Genomic DNA, 26,152 nt, shown 5'->3' on the forward strand with positions numbered 1-26,152 from the left:
TGGAGGGATGCAAGCCTGGACAGAGAAGAATGCAAAAAACTGCTGCAGATCCAATGCTCTTTAGAGCAAAGGGTCTAGATAAAAGAATAAAAACGACAGCTCTAGTGCCAGAAGTTGAATCAAATCACCTGCTGCCTAAGTGACTAGACATGTACTAACTATGATTACTGTGAGACAAGAGTCTGGGAAGCTAGTTAGAAAGAACTGCAAAACGATTAGCTAGGGAGAGGTGAACTTGAACAGGAAGACATAACAATCCTCTGTGTGTATGTACCTAATGATACAACTTCAAGATAATGAAGCAAAAACAGATATAAGTGAAGGTACAAGTAAACAAATCCACAATTACAGCTGGAGACTACAACACTCCTTTCTCAATAATTGATAGAATAAACAGAATATTAAAAACATAAAAGATACAAATATTACTAAAAACTTGATCTGACATTTATAAAGCATACTTCCCCAACAACATTAGAATACACATTTTTTTCTAGTACATATGTAGTACTGACCAAAACAGACCATATATATTTTAGGCCGAAAATATCTCTCAATTGGTTTAAAAGAATCAGAATAAAGTATATTATCTTACTGCAATGAAATTAAACTAGAAATCATAAACAGAAAGACAGTTGAAAAATCCCCACGTATTTGCGTATTTGGAAAATACATAACACATATGTAAATAACCTATTGGGTTAAAAAGAAGTCACAAGAGATTTTAGAAAATATGACTTAAATGAAAATAAAAATACAACATATAAAAAATGTATAGAATGGAGCTAACAGTGCTTAGAAGAAAATTTATATAGTTAAATGTTTATAAGAGGAAGAAGGAAGGTCTCAAATCAATGACATAAACTTTTACCTTAAGAAGCTAAAAAAGATGATCAAATTAAACCCAAAGCTAGAAGAAAGGAACTATTATAAAGATATTAGCAGAAATCAGTAAAGTAGAATGCAGAAAAACAAAATAATAAAACCAATAAAACCCAAATCTGGATCTTAAGGTGAGCAAATTTGATAAACCAGTAGCCAAACGGATCAGGAAGAGAAGATACCAGTATCAGGATTGAACACAGGGACATCACTACAGACCCTACAGACATTAAAGGTTTATAATAAGTGAATATTATAAACAGATTTATGCCCATAAATTCAATAACTAAAATGAAATGGATTAATTTCTTCAAAGATACAAATTACCAAAGCTCATTCAAGAAGGAATAACCTGAATCAAGTTATATCTCTTAAATAAATTTAATCAGTTTAAACTTCCAGTAAAGAACACCAGGCACAGATAACTTCACTGAAAAAAATCTACAAAATATTTAAGAAAGAAATAATATTAATGGTACACAAACTGTTTTAGAAAAGAAGAGAGGAAACTCACAAATTCATTTTATTAGGCAAGTGCTATCCCAATATTAAATGAGACAAAGAGATTACAAGAAAAGACAATTACAAATCAATATCCCTCATGAACAGATGAAAAAAATCATCAACAAAATATTAGCAAATGAAATCCACCAACATATAAAGGAGATACTACATTATAACCAAGTGAGATTTATCCTGAAAATTTAAAGCTGGTTAAACATTTAAAAAAACTAGACGATATAAGTCATTATATTGATATGCTGAGAAAAACTATAAATTTTTCAACAGATGCAGAAAAAGAAAAAGAAAAGAAAAATTGAAAAAGAAAAGCTTTTTTAAATTATATAGATTGGGAAAGCAAACATACACGGTCCTTCACAGACAACATGATTGTCTATAATAAATCTATAATAAGTCTATAATAAAAGAACTACTAGAATTAATAGATTTAGCAGGGTTGTAGAATACAAAGTCAATATACAAAAATCACATGTATTTCTACATCTACCAATGAATAACTGAAAACTGAACATAGAAATGTACTATTTTTAACAGGACTAAAACATGAAATCCTTATGTACAAATAGAACAAAATATGAGCAGGATCAAATGTGGAAAAATATAAAACACCAGTTTCTGAAAGGAATCAAATAAGACATAAATACAAGGAGAAATATACTGGTTCATGAACAGGAAGACTCAGTATTATTGAGATGTTCATCCTACTCAAATTGTCCTACAAGATTCCACATAACCACAATCAAAATCCCAGAAGAATTTTTTTCTAGAATTCAACAAGCTTATCCTAATATTTATATAAAAAAGCACAGGAACTAACATAGCCAAAATAACTTTAAAAAGAAGATCAAAGTTGGAGGACCAACACAACCTGAATTTCAAGACTTAATATAAAGTGACAGGAATTAAGACAATGTGATACTAGCAAAAAAAGTAGACACATAGATTAATGGAGAAGAACAGAGAATCCAGAAGTCTACCTATATGGTTAACTGATTTTCAACAAAACTATAAAATCAATTCAATAGAGAAGGGATAGTTGTCTAGAAAACATACATGAAAATCTCTGTGATCCTCAGTTAGTCAAAGATTTCTTAGCTATCACACCAAAAGCATGATCGATAAAGGGAAAAAAGAACAGTGAGTTGAAGGTCTTTAAATTTTTATTTATTGCTTTTGAAACAAAGTGTTAGAAGAATGCAACGACGGGCACCTGGGTGGCTCAGTCAGTTAAGCATCTGCCTTCAGCTCAGTTCATGATCTCGCGGTTTGTGAGTTCAAGCCCCACATTGGGCTCTGTGCTAGAGCCTGCTTTGGATTCTGTGTCTCCCTCTCTTTCTGCTCCTCCCTGATTCATGCTCGCTCGCTCTCTCTCTCTCTCTCTCTCTCTCTCTCTCTCTCTTTCAAAAATAAATAACCATTAAAAATTTTTTTAAAAAATGCAATGACAAGCCAGACTGAGAGAAAAAAATGTACCAAACACACATGTGGTATGGGATATATATCTGGTATATATAAAGAACTCTCAAAACCAGTAACAAGAAAACAAATAACCTACTACAAAAATGGGCAAAAGATTTTAACAGACACTTTACCAAAGAAGGTACTGGGATGGCAAAGAAGCTCCTGAGAATATGCTCAACATTATTGGTCATTAGGTAAATGAAAATTAAAACTGTAATGAGTTATCACTATACATCTATTAAAATGGCTAAAATTAAAGAAACAAAAGAAAACAAAAAGAGAACAAAAACAAAACAAAACTAAGAAACTGAAAATACGGAGTGGTGATGAGGATGTGGAGCGACAGGAACTCTCACATGTTGATAGTGGGAAAGCAGAATGGCGCACCACTTTAGAAAACAGCTTAGCAAGTGAAACATACACTTTCCATGTGACTCAGCAATTCTATTTCTGGGTATTTATGCAAGACAAATGAGAAGTGCATTCACACAGAAACCTGTAGCTATTTATCAGGTTTCTTAAAAAACTGCCCAAAAAAAAAAGGAAACAAACGCTCCAAATGTACTTCAGCTGACGAATGGCTAACTAAACTGTGTTACATCTATATAAAAGAACACTACTGAGCAGTAAAAAGGATCTCACTAGTGATATACACAGGATAGATGAATATCAAATGCATCGTGCTAAGCAAAAGAAAGGAGACTCAAACGGCTGCCTGCATCTCTTTTCAGAAAAGGATAGAACTACTAGACAGAAAATGAGCAAGAATAGGGATTTGCACAAAACAATCAGCAGTATCCAACTGACATATACAAAATTCTACACCCAACAATAGTAGAATACACATTTTTGAAGTACATGAAATAATCACCAAGATAGGCCATAAAATTAACTTTAACAAATTTAAAAGGATTGATATTACCTAGTGTATGTTCTCGGACCATAAGAGAACCAAAGTAGCAATCAGTAACAGAAAGGTAACAATTTAGGAAAAGTCCTAAGTACTTGGAAATTAAACTTCTAAATAATCTATAGGTCAAAGAGGAAGTCTCAAATAATTTTCTAAAAACAAAGAGCTGGATGAAAATTAAAATTTATGTGGGATGCCAGTAGTGCTGAGAGTGAAATTTCGAGGACTAAATGTCTATTAGGAAAGATCTCAATAATAACCTACATTCCTTCCTAAGCAAAAGGAGGGAAATAATAAAGACAGCAGAAATCAAAATATAATTTTTTAAAAAAGGAAAACACTGAAAACTATAAAACACTGCTGAAATAAAGACAAGTGAAAAAATATTCCATGTTGACAGATTAAAATATTTAATATTATTAAGAAGTTATACTAATCAAAGTAATATACAGATTCAATGCAATCTCTATTAAAATTCTGGTAGAATTTCTGAAGAAAAAGAAAAAAACTCATCCTCAAATTCATATGGAATATCAAAGGACCCTGAAAAGCCAAAATAATTTTGAAAAGGAAGAATGAACTTGGAGTTCTCACACTGCCTTACTTCAAAACATTACAAAGCTACAGTAATCAAAACAGTTTGCTACTGGCATAAAGACAGACATATAGACCAATGCAAGAGAATAAACAGGCCAGAAATAAAACAACATGTCTGTGGCCAAATGATCTTCAATAAAGGTGTCATGACTACTCAACGCAGAAAGAACAGTGCTGGGAAAATTGAATATCCACATGCAAAAAAGTGAAAGTGGACCCTCATCTTAACTGTATATACAAATTAAGTCAAAATGCATTAAAGAGCTAAATGTACAACCCAAAACTATAAAACTGCTAAAAGAAAACAGAGGGGAAAAGCTTTATTGACATTGGTTTTGGCAACAATTTCTTGAATATTATACCAAAAGCATAGGCAACAAAAGCAAAAATAGACAAATGGGATTACATCAAAATTAAAAACTTTTGTGATTCAAAGGATACAATGAGCAAAGACTAATTTGCATAATTGGAGAAATTATTTGCAAATCATATATCTGATAAGGGGTTAATATCCAAAATATGTAAAGAATTCCTTCAGCTCAATAACGCAAAAGTTTTAAAAACTGATTTAAAAATAGGAAAGGACCTGAACAGAGATTTTTCCAAAGATGGCATACAAATGGCCAACAAGCATATGAAAAGATATTCAACATCACTAGTAATTAAAGACACACAAATCAAAACAACAGTGAAATACCACCTCACACTCATCAGGATGGCTACTTCAAAAAAAAAAAAAAAACCCAAACTACACACATATACACAAAATAATAAGTGCTGGTTGGTGGAGAAGTTGGAACCGTTGTGCACTGTTGGTGTGACTGTAAAATGATAAAATGATACCATCACTATGGAAATAATCATTATGGTGGTTCTTCAAAAATTAAAAAGAGATTTACCACAGGATCTAGCTATCCCACTTCTGGGATTCAAAGAGTTAAAAAGCTGGGTCTTGAAGAGAAATCGGCACATCCATGTTCACAGCAGCATTATTCATACTACCCTGAGGTGGAAGCAACCCAAATGTCTACTGATGGATGAATGGTTAAATAAAATATGTATATACATAAATAATACTATACAGCCTTAAAAAAAAAAAAGGAAATCCTGCCACATGCTACAGTGCAGATGAACCTTGAGGACATTATGCTAAGTGAAATCAGTCACAAAAAACATACTATATGATTTCATTTATAGAAGGTATCTAGAATAGTCAAATTCATAGAGACAGAAAGTAGAATAATAATTGAAGGTGACTGCAAGGGGTTAGGAGTGGGTAATGAGAAGGTGATGTTTAATGAGTATGAAGTTTCAGTTATATAAGATGAAAAATGTTCATGTGCTGTGCAACAATAGAAGTTTATTTAACACAACCAAACTGTGCACTTTAAAGTGGTTAAGGTAGTAAATTTTATGTTATGTACATTTTACCATAATTTAAAAACAGTTAAGATGGGAAATTTTGTTATATTTTACTACAATGAAAATTTAAATAAAAATTTAAATGACAAAAAAACGTAACACCGATTGTTCACAACTTTTCCAGAAAACAGAAGAGAAGGGGACACTTACCAACTCATTTTATGAAGCCAGTGTTACCCTCATACCAGAAGCACATAAAATAGATTTTTTAAAAAAGAATACTACATACTGATATCTCTCATGACCTTAAACACAAAAATCCTCAACAAAATATTAGCAAACCAGATGCAACACTGTACAAAAAGAAACATACACTATGATAAAGAGGAATTTATTCTAGGTATCTAATGCCAATTCAACATTTGAAAATCAATCAAGATAGCTCCCATATCAATAAGCTGACCAAGAGAAATCAGATTAATTGACACAGAAAAAGCATTTGAAAAGAACTGATATCCATTTATGCCAAAAACTTTCAGCATGTTAGAAATAGAGGGGAACGACTTCAACTTGGTAAAGAGCATCTGTGAGAAGCCCACAGCTAACATTACACGCAGTGGTGAAGACTGAGTGCTTCTCCCTAAGACGGGATCACAGCAAGGATGCCTACTCTTACCACTCGTATGCAACCCAGTACTGGGAGTTCTAGCCACTGCAATAAGGCAAGAAAAAGAAAAAGGTCACACAGACTGGAAAGGCATAAATAAAATTTTTATATTTGCAAATGACATGAAATACTCAGGTGTAAATCTAACAAAAGATCCATGAAGCCTGTATGTGGAAAATTATAAAATGCTGATGGAAGAAATTATAAAGGCCTCAATAAATGAAGAGACATACTGTGTTCATGCATTGGAAGATCCAATATAGTAAACATGTCAATCTTTCCCAAACTGATCTACAGGTTTCATAAAATTCCTATCAAAATCTCAGCAAGATTTTTTGTAGACAGAGAAGCTTAGTCTAAAATTTATATAGAAAGGCAAAGGTCCTACAATAACTAAAATATTCTTGAAGAATAAAGTGGGAAGAATCATTCTACATGATATGAAAGCTTATTATATAGCTACAAGACAGTGTAGTCCTTGTGAAATAATAGACACATAAATCAGTGGAACAGAACAGAAAACCCAGATATATATCCACACAAATATACTCTCCTGAGTTTAAAAAAATTAATATTTTTAATGTTTATTTATTTTTGAAGAAGAGAGAGACAGAGCTTGAGCAGGGGAGGGTCAGAGAGAGAGGGAGACCCAGAATCTGAAGCAGGCTCCAGGCTCCAAACTGTCAGCAAAGAGCCCAGTGTGGGGCTCATACTCACAAGCTGTGAGATCATGACTTGAGCTGAAGTTGGATGCCCAACCGACTGAGACACCCAGGTGCCCCCCGGATTTTTTTTTTAAAGTTGCAAAACAATGCCATGGGGCAAGCAGCCTTTTCAACAAATGGTGCTGGAAAACTGGATGACAACAACAACAACAACAACAAATGAGCCTCAGCTTACACTTCCCACCTTGCACAAGAATTAACTCAAAATGGATTATAGATTCAAATGTACAAAGTCAAACTATAAAACTTTTAGGAAAAAACAAGAAAATCTTCAATATCTATGCCTAGGCAGAGTACAATCATAAAAGGAAAAATTGGCAAATTGGATCTCATCAAAATTAAAAATTTTTGTGCTATAAAAGCTCACAGGAAAAAAAATAGAAAGACAAGCTACATACTAATAGAAAAATACTGCAAACCACATACCCAATGAAGAAGTAGTATCTCGAGTAATAAAGAGCTCTCAAACTCAACAGTAAGGAAAGAAACAATCCAATCAGACAGTGGGCAAAGCCCACAGAGATACGTCACTGGAGGCTTTAAGATGGCAAATAAGCACTGAGATCCATAGTGATCAACGGATTCCAGGAATTAAGCCATCAGCCATCACGAGACATTATGTACCTACGAAAATGGCTAAAAAAAAAAAAAAAGTGACAACATCAAATGCTAGCAAGAAAATGCTGCAGAGAAACTTGATCACCCGTTTATTGCTGGTGGGAATGTAAAATGACACAGTCATTCTAGAAAACAGTATAGTAGTTTCTTATAAAAATAAATATGCAATTAGCCTACTGCTCAGCAACTGCACTCCTGGGCATTTATCCCAGAGGAACGAAAAGTTACATTCATAAAAACACCTATACAAGGGGCGCCTGGGTGGCTCAGTCGGTTAAGTGTCTGACTTCGGCTCAGGTCATGATTTCGCGGTTCATGAGTTCGAAGCCCCGTGGCAAGCTCTGTGCTGAGCTGTGAGCCTGGGGCCTGCTTCGGATTCTGGGTCTCCCTCCCTCACTCTCTCTCTCTCTCTCTCTCTCTCTCTCTCTCTCTGCCCCTCCCATGCTCACACTCTGTCTCTCTCTCTCTTCCAAAAATAAAATAAACATTAAAAAAAACACCTATACAAGAATATTCATATATTATGTTATTTGTAATAACCTTGAACTGGAATCAATCTAGAAGTTCTTCAACAAATGAAGGGTTAAATAAACTTTGGTACATATATAGCATACACAGAAGGGGCTCCTGGGTGGCACAGTTGGTTAAGTGTCTGACTCTCGGTTTTGGCTCAGGTCATAATCTCACGATTTGCAAGACTGAGCTCTGAGACGGTCTGCACTGACAGCGCAGAGCCTGCTGGGATTCTCTATCTCCCCCTTTCTCTGTTCCTCCCCAACTCGCACACACACTCTCTCTCTCAAAATAAGTACCCTTAAAAAAAAGAGATTAGTAAAAATAGATGGATAGGTGATGCTTTGATTGAGTAGGTGTTAATTTAAAAGGGAAAAAAGAGTACTACATAGCAATAAAAAGGGCACAGACTACTGACACATGGAATAATTTAGATGAATTTCCAGGGAATTAAGCTAAGTGGGAAAAAAAACCAATCCCAAAGATTATATACTGTGTGGTTCTATTTATGTAACATTTTTGAGAGGGCAAAATTTTATAAATGAAGATAAGATTAGTGGTTGCTAAGGGACAGAGATGGGAGTGGGAGCTGGCAGGGGGCAGAGTGTGGTTATAAAAAGGCAATGTGAGAGGTCATTGGTGATGGAACTCTTCATCTTGACAATGACAATGGACACATAAACTTACATATGCAATAAAATACAGAGAAGTAAAATACACACACACACACACACACACACACACACACACGTAGAAGTAAAACTGGAGAAATCTGAACGAGATCAGTGAAGTGTATCAGTGCGAACACCCTGGCTGTGACACTACTACAGTTCTACACTTTACTGTTGGGAGTAAATAGGTAAAGGTATGTGGGATGTAGCTGTACTTTTTTTTTTTCCCTGAAGGTTTATTCATTTTTGAGAGAGAGAAATAGAACATAAGCTGGGGAAGGGCAGAGAGAGAGGGAGATGCAAAATCTGAAACAGGCTAAATGCTCTGAGCTGGCAGCACAAAGCCTGCCATGGGGCCTGAAATCAGGGGCTGTGAGATCATGACTTGAGTGGGAGTTGGACGCTTACCTGGCTGAGCCACCCAGGTGTCCCTACCCTATTTTTTACAAGTGCATGGAAATCTACAATTATCTCAATAAAAATTTCAATTGAAAGAAAAGGCTACATACTATATGATTTCATTTATGAGACATTTGGGAAAAGTGAAAAATATACAGTCAGAAAACACATCAGTGGATGCCAGAGGTTGGAGTCAGGGAAAGAGTTTTATGGGTGACAGAACTATATATTCTGATTGTGTTGGTAGTTACATAATTGTAGTTTTGCTAAAACTCAGAAATGTATACTTAAAAACAGTAAAACTCACTGTCAATTATACCTCAGTAAACTGGACTTTAAACAAAGGATACTGCTAAAAAAAATAATCATTTAGCAGGACCAATTAAAAAAAAGAGAGAGAGAAAAGCAGAAATAAATAGTATTCAGAATGAAAAGGGAGATGACTATTGACATGGCATTTTTCTTTGATTACAAAAGATCAACTTATATAAAGGGGGTGCATAATATATATTTTTTTATTTACGGACAAATATATAACAAGGGCATTGGAGAATGTTATTGAAGATCTGCTGTTAAGTAAAAAAAAGCAAGACTATGTACAGAAACTACACACTAAATAGCAATGGTAACTGTAACAAGAAAACAGTGTTGGTAGTCGCGTCGGGACCACATACCTGAATAGCTGCTAAGGATAAAAGTGGGAGAGGGGCACCTGGGGGCTCAGCTGGTTAAGTGCCTGACTCTTGATTTTGGCTCAGGTCATGATCTCACGCTTCGTGAAGGTTAATCCCATTTTGGGCTCTGGGCCAACAGTGTGGAGCCTGCTTGGGATTCTCTCTCTCCCTCTCTTCGCTCCCCTGGCACCTCCCCAACCCCTCCTCCCCACCCCCGTTCATGCACTCTCTCTCAAAATAAATAAATAAACTTTTTTTTTAAAAAGTAGGAAGAAGACTTGGTTTATGGTCTATACCATTTCAGAAATTTTTGGTTGCCTTCCATGTGGAAGTATTCCCTAGTCCAAATGAGAATTACATAGGATAAAATCATTTAAAAACACAAACACCTACTCCCAAATCATAAGAATATTATGAATGACTATAAAAAGTTAAAACTAAGTGAAAAAGTTACTTTAATAGAAAAATATAAAATGACCAAGCCAATTCACTTTATGAAGCTAATAATATAACCTTAAATAACAAAACCAGAAAAGAATAGTAGAAAAGAAAATTATAAACCAATATGAAATATTTTAATTATGACAATAGATGGAAACATCCCAAATAACATCATAAAATTTAATTCTGCAGTGTTGTAAAGGAACACTTAATATTTTACAACCTGGCTGAATATTCCAGGAATGCAAAGATGGTTCACCATCTGAAAAATGTATCACTAAAATTCGGATTACCATATCAAAACAACATGTTCACCTCAATACAGGAAGAACACTCTGTTAAGATATCAATACTTGTTCACATTAAAAGAAACTCTTAGAAAAACAGAGGCAGTAACTACCTCGACCTGATATGAAAAACAACTATGAAAAACCGACAGCAAAAGTCATATTCCATATCAAAATACTTCACACTGCAACTCTGGAAGTAGTCCCTTTAAAGTGAGAAAATAAAGATGCCCTCTTTTACTGAAAATACCATACTGGAGGACTGTCTGCACAGAAACCCAAAAGGCAGTAAAGATTAACAATGTTATACAGCAGCAAGGCTGAAGACAGGCCCGGCACGCACGAATACACAGCTTTCTTCAACACCAACAATAAGCAATTAGAAAGCGGTGAGAGAACAAAAGTGATTTCATTTAAAATAGCAACAAAATGCATAAGATGCCTAGAAACAAAACTGAACTATGCACGAGGCCTTTGAGAGAGAATTAGAAATGCTGCTGAAGGCTGTAGAAGATGCTCTGAATTAAACGGGAAGATCTCCTATGTTCACAGATAAGAAGACAAAATAGCATCAAGCTGTCAATTCTCCCAAATTAGTCAGTGAACTCCCAGCAAACGGAATCCAAACTACAGCAGGATTTTTGTGGTTCGTGACAAGTCAACCCTAAAATTCATTAGCGACATGGGACTATAATCTGAAAGGTAATCTGAAAAACAATCAGGTGTAGAGACTTGCCCTGCCTGGAGACTCAGACTTAGCAATGTGGTTTCGTGATTTTGTAAGTACAGGAAGGGACACACACCCCTGGGGAACAGACCAGGCCGGAGGCAGGGCCCCACGTGCATATAAAAACCAAGATCTATGACAGAGGTGGCATGAAAGATCAGTGGTGAAGACCAACTTTCCACATGGGGGAAAACCCAAACCCTCAGATCTCTACTTGGTACCATCCACCAAAATAGATTCCAGGTGGATCAAAGACACACATGTGAAAACACAGTGAGAAAAAAAGCCAGGAGATTATCTTAGGTGATCTTTGGGAAAGAAAAGAGTTTGTTAAGGAAGATGGAGTAAGAATAAACCACAGAGTGAAAGACAGACATGTTCAATAGTAAGCTTTTGAAATTTCTTTCCAACAAAGTACAAAGTGAAACGATCAGACTGAAAAGCAATAGACTGAGAGGAGAAACTGAGGGCATATTAACAAAGAGTTATAAAATCCCACTTTATACATTAATGGATGTATACAATATAGTAAGTAGATACCAGGGATACACATCAAATTCTTGCCAGGGGTTACTGCTTGGCATAACAGGACTGAGAACGGGCAGAAAAGTACTCTAGTTTCATCTGTGATACTATTACTTTTAATTAAAAAAGTAAACTTGTAGCAAATAATAAAATATTAGTAATCACCAGTGCTGAATAATGTGAACATGAGTATTTATTTTATTGCTCTCAGTATTTTTTTAATCCTAAAAAGCAAACAGAAACAAAAAAAGATAAAACTGGCCCCTGTCCTGGCCAAAACAAAAGTTGAGAAACCAAAGACCATTTCCCTCAAGACCATGATGGGGACGGGCTGATTCTTAATCGCTCTTTCCTTTGCAGGTGTATGCAAATTCTCATATAGAACTCCAATCAAGATTAGGAAGGCAGCCTATCTTCTCCCAGGCTGGGAAAGTGGCAAGAAGTCAAAATAAAGTCCAAGGTAATCGGAATGACAAAGGCTGTAAGCAACAGGGAAAGCTAACATTTCAAGGGCTCTCCGAAGTGCCTGGAGGAGAAAGCCCCTTTTGTTTCTCGTCAGACTGGCCGCTGAAAGTGAGGAGTGCTGTGTCACAGCCCTTGTCAGAGGATGATGGAGCCTGGCAAGATGGAGAACCCCAGGAGACTCCTGTCCAGTGTAGGAATGTTCCTTCACAACAGCAGGTGCTCTGTCTGGAAGGGATATGAGGTAACAGACGCAGAACACTAGGATTTCTCCAGCATCCCCCACAAAGTCAGCCTTCATTGCGGTGCCGTCTGAATACAAGCTGCCCCACTGCTCTCACAATAATGTGAAGATACAATCAGCTGCACTTAGAAAAGCCATTAGAGTCCTAAGGAGGAAAAAAACATACTCTCCTTCTTTCAAAAGGCATACCGCTAATGACAAGCCAATAAGCATTTGAGGAATGCCTAATATAATCCTTGACATCATAAATAAGGATTTCCCAGGGCACAGTTTAGGGACTCCTTAGGACAAACAGAAAGTGATGTATCGAAGGAGAGAAAAGTAAAGCAAAGCCTTTAAAGAAAACCTATTTCTGACTTTGCCGCTGTCTCTGACAACGGTGTTTCTTCCTGGCAAACAATCGTTCACTGGAGCTATGCCTCTTCTAACTCTTTATGAAAAACAAAACTTAAATTCTGGAAAAAAAAAAAAAGACACCCCAAATCAGTGAATTTACTTCCTCCCCACTATCATCAGAAACAAAAAAGAAATATCTTCAACACATAGTGTTGAGAAGACTGGACAGCATGCAAAAGAATGAAAGCAGACCACTTTCTTACAGCATACACAAAAATAAATTCAAAATGGATGAAAGACCTACATGTGAGACCTGAAACCATAAAAATCCTTGAAGAGAGCACAGGCAGTTATGTCTCTAACATCAGCTACGGATAGGTCCCCTGAGGCAAGGGAAACAAAAGCAAAAATAAACTACCGGGACTACATTAAAACAAAAAGCTTCTGTACAGTGAAGGAAACAGTCAACAAATCTAAAATGCAACCTATTGAGTAGTAGAAGATATTTGCAAAGGACATATCCGACAAAAGGTTAGTTCCAAAATATATAAAGAACTCATAAAATGCATCATGCCAAAAGCAAATAACATAGTAAAAATGGGCAGAAGGCATGAACAGATATTTCTCCAAAGAAGACACCCAGATGCTCAACAGACACATGAAAAGATGCTCGTCACTTGTTATCAGGGAAATACAAATCAAAACTACTAGGAGGTAACACTTCACACCTGTCAGAATGGCTAACTCAAAACCAGAAGAAAAAACAACAGGTTTTGGCAAGGATCTGGAGGGAAAAGGTACCCTTTTGCACCGCTGGTGGGAATGCAAACTGGTGCAGCTACTCTGGAAAACATATGGAGGGTCCTCAAAAAGTTAAAAATAGAACTGCCCTATGATGCAGCAACCACACTACTGGTATTTACCCAAAGAATACAAAAATACTGATCAAAAATACTGATCAAAGGGAAACATACATCCTAAGTTTACAGCAGCATTATTTACAATAGTTAAGATAGGGAAGCAGCCTAAATGTCCACTGACTAATGAATGGATAAAAAAAGATGTGGTGTATATATGCAAGGGAATATTATTCCGCCATAAAAAAGAATGAAATCTTGCTAATTGCAACAACATAGATGGAGCTAAAGAGTATAATGCTAAGGGAAATAAGTCCATCAGAGAAAGACAAATACCATATGATTTCATTCAAATTGTGGAATTTACGAAACAAAACAAAGGAGCAAAGGGAAAAAAGAGAGGTACAAACCAATAAACAGAATCTCACCTATAGAGAACAAACTGATGGTCACCAGAGGGAAGGGGTGGGGAGGGGTGACACAGGTGACAGGGATTAAGGAGGGCACTTGTGTGATGAGCACCAGGTGATTAAAAATAAACCCCTCCCCAAAGAAACAGATGAACCGTAAAAGACACATGATATATTGGCTTCTTTTCTTTTTATTTTTTAAATTTACATCCAAGTTTGTTAGAATATTGTGCAATAATGGTTTCAGGAGTAGATTCCTGTGATTCATCCCCTATGTATAACACCCAGTGCTCATCCCAACAAGTGTCCTCCCTAATGCCCCCACCCATTAAGCCCATCCCCCCACCCACAAGTCCTCCAGCACCCCTCAGTGTGTTCTCGGTATTTAAGAGTTTCTTACCTTTCGTTCCCCTCCTTGTTTTTATGTTATTTTTGCTTCCCTTCCCTTATGTTCACATGATATGTTGGTTTCTAAAAGAAAAGTTACCTGAGTTTTCTTTTTGCCTCTCTTTAAAACTTAACAGAGGAAGACTGGTATTAGTTCAGTACTAAATAAGCAATTTAAATTCACTCGGAGGAAATTGAGATAAAGCAAACAACCTAAAGGAAAAACTGATAAATAGAGGCAATGTGGACAGACATTTGATAAATGGCGAGGCAAAAATGATAGTACACTTTAACTTGTACAGATTCATAAACGTGGAGGTTTCTTTCTCTCTAAAAATGATATTCTTATACCCCTAGATAAATCAGGGCTCTACATGTCAGAAAACAAGTAGAACTTCGCCATGTGTTTTCACAAGACTGTGTCAAAGTCTACGATGAAGTTCAGTCCTAACGTGTCCCTGCATAAGGACGTAAGCCACCCCCAATGCACATCTGCTTTACCAAAGTATCAGTTATCAATTAGTTCTCGCTCAGCTTCTCCCTCTAAATACAGACCAACATCTGCCCCAGGAACTTCCTCCACGTGAAAGGCCTCCATGATTTCCCACTGCACACAAGAAGTCCCAGTGTCCTAGCACACCACACCGAGGTCTTCTAGGGCCTGCCCTGCCTCCTACCTTCCTGCCAGGCACTGTCTGCCACTACTTCCCACTAAGTCATTTCAACCTACTGTCCCTTCGGTCTGGAACATTCTCCCCTCCCCTCCCCAGGTTGACTCACTGTCTCGGAAGCACCGCCTCTTCCGGCAGAGCACAGCAGCCCTCTTCCTGAGCACGTGCGGGGACTGGGTGGCTTTACTCAGCAGCTGCGCTTTTGTCAGGCACCGCCCTAGGCTTTGAGGGCAGGGCCAAGTACAAAGCCCAAGCCCTGCCTTTGCGGAGCTTACGGTACGGTGTGGGGAGGGCAGGGGTGTATAAGAAATGCAAGTTAGGTGGTGCGAAGTAAGAAAAGTAAAAGTAGGTTAAGAGAATTGTAGGACACAGAGTTGCACTATTTGAGATCGGCAGGTCAGGGAGGAGGCCCTGATAAGGCAATCCCGAAGAGAGAGCGAGCCATGAGCCATGCGGTTAACCTGGCACATTGCAAAGAGGAAAACAAAGTACAAAAGCCTGAGGTGGCAGTGTGCTTGACCTGTTTCAGGAACGGCAGAGGTTTGTTTGTTTTTTAAACTTGAGTCTGATAAACTGGCTCCCATGTGGAGAGTAAGGGCAAGGACAGATTGAGGGGGACCATACTGGAGGTACTATAATAATACAGGTAAGACACGATGGAAGCCTGAACTAAAATGAATGGTGAGAAATAGCCAGATTGTCTACTTATTTTTGGAAGTGGTACTGAAAGAAAAAACCCAATGGACTAGATGTGGCGTATGGGAGAAGGAAATAAGGATGACTCTGAGGTTTCGACCCTAGCAACTGGAAAAATGAGCAATGGAAAACTTGCACAGGAGCCGATGTGGCGGTAGAGGAGGGGCCGGGGAAAGGCAAGGGCGGGTATCAGAAGTTTGGTTTGGGACACAGTTGGTTTAAACATCCAGGTGGAGATGTCAAGTAAGCATTTGAGAATACTAGGCTGGAACTCAGGGGCAGATCAGAGCTGGAGGTGCAAATTTGGGAGTTACTAGAACAGAGAAGGCATGTAAAGCTGCAGGACAGGATAAAAGTACCTAAGGATGAGTACAAAAGAGAAGAGGTCCAAGGACCAAATCCTACAGCATCTTTATTTTTAGAGGTTGGGAACATGAAGCGGAGCCAGAAAAGGAGACACGTCTCTAGCTTAGCCCAGATGGCAAGCTTCTTGAGAGCAGACACTACTTTTTTTTGTCTCTGCCTCCTGCTTCTGGCCCGGTGCCTCTTGGTGCACAGTACATTCAGTAAATAAATTAAACTAACTGTGCTTTGAAACCCAGCTAGAATCCAGGGTTACTTCCTCGAAGTTCCTCTGGTAAAATCTGAGAGCCCAATAAATGAAACATAACCAGCCCAGTGAGGACATTTTTTCAAGCACCTGCAATGTACGCTGCACTGATTTTGCAATAGCACACCACGGCTACACAAGGTGCGAGGAGACAAGGCACAGATGAAGGCTTTAAAAGAAAGAGTCCATTGATTGGAAAAGCAAACACTATGATGTTTAGGCCAAGAATCAGGAACAGAGATTTTCTGCCTTCTATTATTTCACAAAGTAAATTAACATGCAACATATAAGCGATTGATCGTTTTTTTGTTAGTCCACTGCGACCATGAACATCGACAGTAGAGGCTAGCCTTCCAGCTCCACCTATCAGAAGAAAACCATAAAAAGGGTAATTGAGCACCTGTAAGAAATTATACAACTCTTAATTAAGTGTATCTCCCTTTTGTCCTCTAAACATTTTATTCTGTTCATCATAAAAAATTGAAATCGTTCAGATAACTGAAGCTTGTGTTTTAGTCTGAGGTAGAAATACAGAATATGTAAATTTCTGGATCATCTTTAAAGTCTTCTGTTGCTAAAACGACTAATCTGGAAACAGATGTGTGTGAGTAATACAACTGACTCACAAAATAACTTTGCAACCATAAAGAACATTCAACTGATCATAATGGCTTTTTATTCATGCCCTCGAAAGACATACTGCCTAACTTTTCTTATGTCTAAGTTGAGTAGAATATTACATGTTTAATGGAAAGAGAAGGAAAAGCTTGGGGAACCTGACAACTGGAAAAGGATGTTGGGTAAATGGATACCTCCATCCTGCCTGGAAACTAAAGTTCCAATGTGATTCTGTATGAAATAGTAAATTATCCAGAGTCAAATTTTCACCTTTTACTACCATACACATTGTGCTATTCACTGTTCATTGGTATTTTAGAGAGAGATTACGCATATAATATGGAAGACAATTAAAAAGATGATGTGTATAGTAAACACTTTGTTTATAGATCAGTATTCTTAATTCATAGTAAATTTTAATAGATTCCTCTATGCTTATCCACCATTCCATCTTGGTATCAGGACGGTGCTCACTTCGGCACCACATATACTAAAATTGATAACAGGATGAATGATACTATAGTTCTTTTTTAATTGTCTAACCCAGTTCCTAGCACATTACAATGGCTCAAAAAATATTTGCTGAGTAAACAGGTCATTCTATCAGAGGATTTATTAACAAACAAACAAAAACTATTAGGGAATAGGTACTATAGTGGATATATGTCAACTTTGGCTGTCCAGCATCTAAATGCCCTTCTGATTTGAGGAAGACCCAAGATAGATCAGAAGAAAGAACTACTTTCCACTACAGGAGTTAAAGAGGAGTAAATACTCTCTTCTTCCCTGAAAGCCAAAACACAGAAAGGTAACGAACTTACAAGGTCTAACAGAGATTATTCACAGCAGTTACAGAAGAATCAAGAATTCAAGGGCATGACTGTCAACAGGGGGGGGGGGTTGGAAATGAAGTCTTTCGGCATGTGGATGACTAACCAGTGACCAGAGTCTGTAGAGAGAGATACAGAAATCTTGGCTGTGCCTGGCTTTCCATCAATCCTGCCTAAGCCTGATTTTCTAATCCTCTTGTCAATTCTGTGAGCTACACAGTATTCACTATTCTTTTACTAAATTCATACCCTACTGAAGTTGGGCCACAGTTGATTTCTGTTGTGTGCACTCAGAAACTGGCACCAGGGAGATTACCAGCAAGAGCCCCGCAGGTAATTATAGGCAATTTGAAACTGGTTTGTGGCCTAGCAGGGCCCAGTGAACGTCATCTTAGCATTCATGGAAGGGATTCGGCAAAGGTCTTGACATGGTGTAGTGAAGTAATGGATGACCACTTGTGGCCCCATGGAAAGCTCTAGGTGATTCAGAGAATGCTGCCAAGAATAAAACAGTGTGCAGGGAAGGACGAACTCAAGACTGTGAGGTAGAGCGTCTGCTATTCTAACCTGAATCAAGAGAATATTAAGGTTGGATCCCTATGAACTAGGCTCAAAGCAGACTGAAACCCAGGTACTTTTAAGAAAAGTGTCTTTTCTCTCTTACAACAATAAAGCTGAGGCAGCTATTAAAAACAAAATCACAGAATTTGATGCTCCAGGTTGCTGACTCACAGGCCAGTTAAATTCGTATCCATCTTGGGATTGTTCTATGAAAGCTGAAGCATGGACTGGAAAAAGAGTGGGGTTGGGGAGGAGAATGAACTGGGGCGGAGGGATACAGGAAGAGGCTTGGGAACACCCTGAATCCCTAAGCCTCACGCAGGCCCCCTGGCGAGCAGGTCTATTGAGGCTGTTCCTCTCCTGCTTGAGAAGGCACGAAAATCCCCCCTGCCTACGGGTACTGCCTTACAAGAGTGAACAAATTCCTGTTTGCCTCCTCCTTCCACACATTACACTCCGCTCCGCAACCACCCTGTGCTCTGTGGGGCTAATTACAAAGACATCAAAGGAATTACAAGAATTTGGTCATTTACGTGGACAAAATATAGGAAATAAGTACAGGAATAGATTCTGAGTGTGCTGACCCAGGAGGGAGAAGCAATTTTAGATCTAGCTGATTTTGTTGAGTACAGTCTAGCTCATTTTCTAAGTATAGTACCAGAGGTCCTGAGTTCAAAAAAATGAGCGTTAGTGGCCAGAAGTGGTTCTAAATTTTTGTCTAGAGGGCTGGTTAGAAATTGAACTCATGGGGATCTATGCTAAAGAAAGCTGAGATGCCACAAATTTGGGGGATAATGTGGAAGAAGACAATAAAACACTTCAGGACACAGGAGTGCTGGAAACGCCCATGTTACCCCTTCACCCATTCTCCATCTTTGAACCAAAGGACCTAGAAGACACTTCCTTTTCCAAGGCCTTGAAAAAGACCTTAGTGAGTAGAACACTCACACCTGTGAAAGATATTTTATAGTCCAGGAAGACACTGAAATCAGTTTGCCCATTTAGATTTCAAGAAGAATGCAAGAGACTAAGCAGTGACATTTAGCCACTAATGAGTGGGAAAGCTGGCATAATTACATAAACAGAGAGCAAGGCCAGAGTGGTGACTACAATAGCTTGAATCTTTTACGGTAGCTAATTGGTTACAGTCTTCAGGATTAGAATAAACAGGCTATCAGATCTCAGGGAGAAAGAAATGTGTTTTCATTTGCACAAGCACTACATTAGGACAGGTAAGAATTTTTTTATATGCAGAAGATATCCGCATTGATGCTGCATAGTCAAAATGGCACACTATAATAGATGTTCTTTTTGCTGAATTGTTCCTGTTTGGGGAAAAGTCCCAAGATCAGGCAAAGCAGGATTCTATCTCTTGCTGCAGAAGCCAAAGTGGAACAGATAATCCCTCTTCCTATCTCTCTGAAAACAAAATGTGAGCACATACCCTAAACACAGCCAATCAATTGGTCAGACACACAGGCAAAGGTCAGTGAGAGAGTATTTCCAGCAGTCTGTGCACAGCTGCAAGTGTCCGGTGGCCAAGTCCGGCACTGTGGTGGCTAGAGAGGACGGTGCCAGCAGAGGCACGTGAGGCCAACCAGGTGACATCTTGTCTGCTCTTGCCGCCCCTAGCCTCCTGTCTACCCCTGGTTCCTCTGCTCACCTAACAATTCTCACAGTTCCTCAATACCCTTCTGATACATTCCTCTCACAATTGAAGATGATTTCCACAACCCAAATTCAAGAACACGGACTAGTGCAGAGGCATAAGTGCACTTTAGGAAAATGATACCATCAGGACAGAAAACAACATACTCCCTGCATGTGTACTACTTCCTGTAGCAGGCTGGAAATTCAATAAGCCATAATGATAGGCATACACTCAAAGCCCAAATGTTTGCTTCTCTTGTTAATAAGCTAAAGCAAATCGAGTGAAACTATAGACAGTAGGTCATGTTTTACCAAAATAAATTCATGCTGCTTAACCTACTGTTTCTAGGTTGTATTAAAAGGCATGGTAATATTTATTCTCCCTATTTGGCTGTCCTTAGCTAATTGTAAAAGGCAATCTTCAAAATTCTTAATTTGTCTAATATTTTTTAAATGTTTATGCTCTAAAGTACTACTAACAAACCCACAAAACCTTTTTATACAGTACCAGGTAAGTTTCATAGACTGTCAGCCCCTGGGGAAAATTAGATATATTTAGTAAGGATGAATTAGAATCACAGAAATTTGTAACCAGAAGGATCAACTGACTTGACTCCCATTCAGTCCTAAGTTGCATCCTGCTTGTCTAATGTGACTTCGTGTTATTTGTTAAAGTCACTAAGGAATGGATCTGACATTTTTGGTTAGTGGTTCTAGTTGCCAACACCTAGAAACCAGTTTGGGAGGTGGTATTTTTTTTTTTTTTTGTATATTTACCTGTGTCATACCTGCTACAATTCCCTTTACATTGACAGAGCATTAAACGCAGCTCCCTCCCACCCCTCATGCACTGTGGTGGGAATGTAAATTGGTGTAGCCATTGTGGGAAACAGATTTAAGACTCGAACTACCATCTGATCCAGTTTTCCACGTTTGGGTATTTGTCCAGGAATACAAAAAACATTAATTACAAAAGATATGTGCACCTCTATGTTTATTACAGCATTATTTACAACAGCCAAAATATGGAAGCAACTTAAGTGTCCATCGATAGATGAGTGGATACAGATGTGGTGTGCATGTGCACATGCGCGCACATATGCACACAGAGAGAAATATTACTCAGCCATGAAAAAGGATGAGATTTTTGCCATTTGTGACAATGTGGATGTACCTAGAGGATATTAAACTAAATGAAATAAATAAGATAGAGGAAAACAAATGCCATACGACTTCACTTACAAGTGGAATCTAAAAGCCAAAATAATCAATCAAAGCAAAAAGCAGAATCAGACCTATAAATACAGAGAACAAACTGATGGTTGCCAGAAGGAGGGGGTGGGGAATGGGCAAAATGGGTGAAGGGGCGTGGGGGACACAGGCTCCCCGCGATGGCATGCATGAGAGGCACAGCACACAGATGACGGGTGGGACTGTAATGCTGCTGGACGGTGGCAGATGGCGGACACGCTTCAGTAAGTGCAGCACAATGTACGAACCTGTTGGATCTCTTTGCTGCGCACTTGAGACTAATGTGTGCCAACCATACTCAAATTTTTATTTTTTAATTTTTGTTTAATAAGCAAACCTAAAAAAAGGTAGTTCCTCCCCAAATGATGTATATTAACTCTTCATATACTTAAAGGTAATTACTAATTCAGCCCTCAGCATTAATCTTAACACTCAGCAATCCTAATTCCTTCCATCTTTCCTTAAGAGTCTGTTTCCTAGTCCTTTTCTCATATTCTCTAAACCTAATGCATATTTGCCAAATCTTCCAAACTGCAGAACCTAGTATATCCTGAAAGCAGACCAATGTGAAAGAAGAGGCAAGTTTTTGGGTGGGTGAAGATGTGCCCCTGGAGAAGAGGATCAAACAGGAATCAATGACATGGAGTATGGGGTGGACGCAGTCAATACTTACCCAACCAGTCTTAATACAAGTGCAAGGCTAGAAGAAACACACTGTGGAAAACGAGATAAAATGGGTTTGCTTTGTGTTTCTTCCTTTTTTTTTTTAACCTACCACCAAAATCCTCTAAGAGGGTTGAGTAACAAATTATTAGATTTGCTCTAAAACAGTTCTTAAATTGCCTACTACTTGCTAAAATGTGGCTAAACTGATGAATGGCTCTTACCTGAATGGCACTTCTTCCTGTGGAACATCCACATAGTAACGGATAAAAAATCTCTCGGAATCTTCTCGCTCACCATCAGTAACAACACTGCCATTAAGTTTGGAGACGGACGGCAATCTGTGAGTAAAAGCCAAAATAAAGACATTTTAAGATACTAAGAATATTTAGCTTTAGAAATAAAATCATGGGTTTGAGGCTCAGTCTTACTCTTTCAAAAGGACACGTCTGATTATGTACAACTACCTACATGAACTAGAGTGATATGGAATAAAAGGACCCAAAGTGTCTAAAGTCTCATGAAAAAAATTTCTTTTATTTACTTATTTTGAGAGAGAGAGAAGGAACACAAGTGGGGGAGAGTCAGAGTGTGAGAGAGAGAGAGAGAGAGAGAATCCCAAGCAGGCTCTGTGTTCTCAGCACAGAACCTGACATGGGGCTTGATCCCATGAACTGTGAGAGCATGACCTGAGCTGAAATCAAAAGTTGAACACTTAACTGATTGAGCCACTGGGCACTCCTTTAGTAGCCATATTTAAAAAAAAATTACAACAGGTGAAATTAATTATAATAATATATTCTATTTAACCCAGTAGATCCAGGATTTAATAATTTCAACCTATATCTACAACCTAAAAAATAACTAATAGGACACTTACTGTTCTCTTTTTCATATAAAGTGTTCAAAGTCCAGTGTATATTTTTACATTTACAGCACACTGCAATTCAGACCAAGTGTTCAATAGTCACACATGTGGGCGTCAGGCTTCGGCTCAGGTCATGATCTCACGGCTTGTGGATTTGAGCCCCGCATCAGGCTCTGTACTGACAGCTCAGAGCCTGGAGCCTGCTTCCGATTCTGTGTCTCCCTCTCTCTCTCTCTCTCTCTCCCTCCCTTGCTCATATTCTCTCTCTCTCTCTCTCTCTCTCAAGAACAAATAAAAAATTTAAAAAACAAAAACAAAAAAGTCACATATGGCTAACGGTAACCATACTGGGCAGCATAGGTCTATAGAGTAGTCAGCATAAAGGGTTACATCATTCCGGAAATAATTTACTATATTTACAACAGAATTATGTGGAGAAAATAGAGAAGGCCTACTACAAGAATTCTTCGTTGGAGAAGAGAAGTACGCTGAAGCGTGTTTCTTCAGTGAGATACTCATGTGTACATTAAAAAGCAGTAAGGATCTGCTGGGTGTTCGCTGGGTAGAAAGAGCAATGCCCTGTTTAAAGAATACTTTTTTTTTCTTTTTCAAGTTTTTATTTAAATTCCAGTTAGTTAACATGAGTGTAGTATCAGTTTCAGGAGCATAATCTGGGGAGTCCTCACTACATACAATACCTGGTGCTCCTCACAAGTGCCCTCCTTAATCCCCATCACCTACTTTCCCCAACACCCAGCCCGCTTCCCCTCCAGCAACCCCAGGGCGTTCTCTGCAATGAAGACTGTTTTCTGGTTTGCCCTGCTTTTTTCTCGTTTCCCCCCACGCTCATCTGTTCTGAAGGACCGCTCTTCTTTAGGGAACTTCAAGCCCCTTTCAAAACCACTATGTAGAGTGCACAAAGAGACAAATGAAAGCTTCACGGCCCTTCACCGCTCAGCCAAAATCTTGCTGCTGCTTTAGGCTTATACAAAAATAAACACTCATTTCAACAGTCTGGGAGAGGCAGAGACTGAGACACGAGGGGCACGGGAACCAGGGGGAGAACATAAGCATGTGGTCGTCATGTTTAAGTCAATCTATATTCAAGGAGAAAACACAGATGCTGCTCTCTTAAGTTTCATAGTAATGAAACAGTCCCATTTTTAGGTATTTACGCTTTAAATGACCTGTGTTAGCAGAGAAGAGAAAGACAACTAAAACAGAACTCATTCCCTATTCTACCTACTTTTTCTTCAGATCCAAAACAGGGCTTCAAATATTGTATGTATTAAAAAGTGCAAAAATAGAAGAGGTTACTGAGAGAATGTTCCAGGGCTCTTGGCATGCCAATTACCTTTCACATTTTTCTCATCGTATCGTGTTCCTTTTCTCCTGGAATTTGGAGCTCCAGACGCAGCTCCTTCCAGCACTGTCTGTTCAGGAGATGGGTAAACTTACAGGGCACTCCCCCACCCCCCACCCCCCACCAAATAGTTCATTATCCCTTTAATGGAACAAGGCCCCTAGAGAAGCAAGCAGAGTCATACGAACCACAGACCTGGCTATTACCAATTTCCTCCGCTCCTCGGTGGTATATGGCTGCAGGAGAGGAATTCCTAATAATCTCACTTCTTCAAGTTTGGGGAATGAATTCAGTTTGTCAATGTCTTCCCAGGACTGCAAACCTAATTTGAGAAATATATTGTTTAAGTAAATCCAGAAAAGCACACAAATGAGAACATGAACATGGAAAATATTACTTCAATTTGTTTCTGAAATGTTAAAGTGATCATAAACTAGTTAGGGATCCTGAAAATCTTATATCCAGGGATAGAATTGAATACAAACACCATAAAAACTTCCCTAGAGCCTCTCCTATCCCTAGGATCCCAGTGGTCAAGGGGAAGAGACCTTCATTCTCCAACACCCTGCTAATGTACTGATTCTCCACCCAAATGGCTTGTAAAGAGGGTCACTGATGGTTTCCCTGAGCACAGTGTATGCCATGATTGCATCAAAAGGGGTGTGGTCAACTCTTTCATCAAATACAGACTCACAGAACATAACTACTGATCAGAGTGGATACTGTCAGCCTCAAGTTTTTACCTAACAAATTCCAAAAATGGGGCAAGGTCAATAGAGCCAGGAACTAAATATTACCTTTCTTACCTACTGTCTGCATTCTGGGGACAGGGAAAACAGATATTGAAAGTAAAACAAACAAAAGCAAAAACAGACAACCTGAACCCTTGGGTAATGAGAATATGTAATAAATTAAGATTCTTTAGTGGTAAAATAAAAGTCTTCCTATGGCAAATATATCATCCAAGTTAATCCTTGGCACTGCTAGGAAAAATATGCCTGTAATAATGGAAGTGGTCAATTTTAAAACACATTCAGTCTATTTCACAACATAGTCCCTTGCTATTGCTATCCACCCACGGCAAGGGAAAGCAGAGGAGTGACAGGAGGGCTCTGGCGCAAACCATCCCAAGTCACAACAGTTCTTGTCCCTTCAGAGGGGCGTTCCCACGGGGGAGGAGAACAGTTAGCTCAAGGGGTGTCGAGGTGGGTAAGAAGCAGCTTCCTTAGGCAAAATACTGGTTTTTAAAACCTAACTCCTACCATGTGACTTCTACGGCAAATTGCACTGTTCTGTTTTTTCTGCTGTGGACCAGAATTGCTTTTAGTTGTGTAGGTTTTAAGTAACAGGCTGGGAGACAAGGTCAAGATGATGAGAAGAGAAGCCACAGACTGGAAGAAGAGATTTGTTACAGACACATCTGACAAAGGACTGTTATCCAAGATATACACAGAACTCTTAAAACTCAACAAAAAGAAAATAAACAATCTGAACTTAAAAATGAGCAAAAGACCCAGACACCGCACCAAGATGGCAAATAAGCATCTGAAAAGACGCTCGACATCATGGGTCCTTACAGAACTGCAAATTAAAATAAGACTCCACTACACACCTAGAATGGCCCAAATCCAAAACACTCATAGCACGTGGAGCAACAGAACTCTCGTTCATGGCTGGTAGGAATGCCAAATGGT

General features: G+C 38.4%; 1 protein-coding gene across 2 annotated transcripts in view; it reads right to left on the reverse strand.

The window, feature by feature from the left end:
* The window catches only part of TBCEL (tubulin folding cofactor E like), a 73,998-nt gene that overhangs the window by 10,736 nt on the left and 37,110 nt on the right, over nt 1-26,152 (reverse strand). For both annotated transcript variants that reach the window (XM_029957734.1, XM_029957733.1), the window contains 2 exons: nt 24,654-24,780; nt 22,452-22,568 (listed from right to left, as the gene is read on the reverse strand). In XM_029957734.1, the coding sequence (XP_029813594.1) occupies nt 22,452-22,568; nt 24,654-24,780 (244 nt within the window). The remainder of the gene's footprint in view (nt 1-22,451; nt 22,569-24,653; nt 24,781-26,152) is intronic.

The sequence above is a fragment of the Suricata suricatta genome, chromosome 11 (genome assembly GCF_006229205.1).
Source record: "Suricata suricatta isolate VVHF042 chromosome 11, meerkat_22Aug2017_6uvM2_HiC, whole genome shotgun sequence".
In the NCBI taxonomy this organism is placed as follows: Eukaryota; Metazoa; Chordata; class Mammalia; order Carnivora; family Herpestidae; genus Suricata; species Suricata suricatta.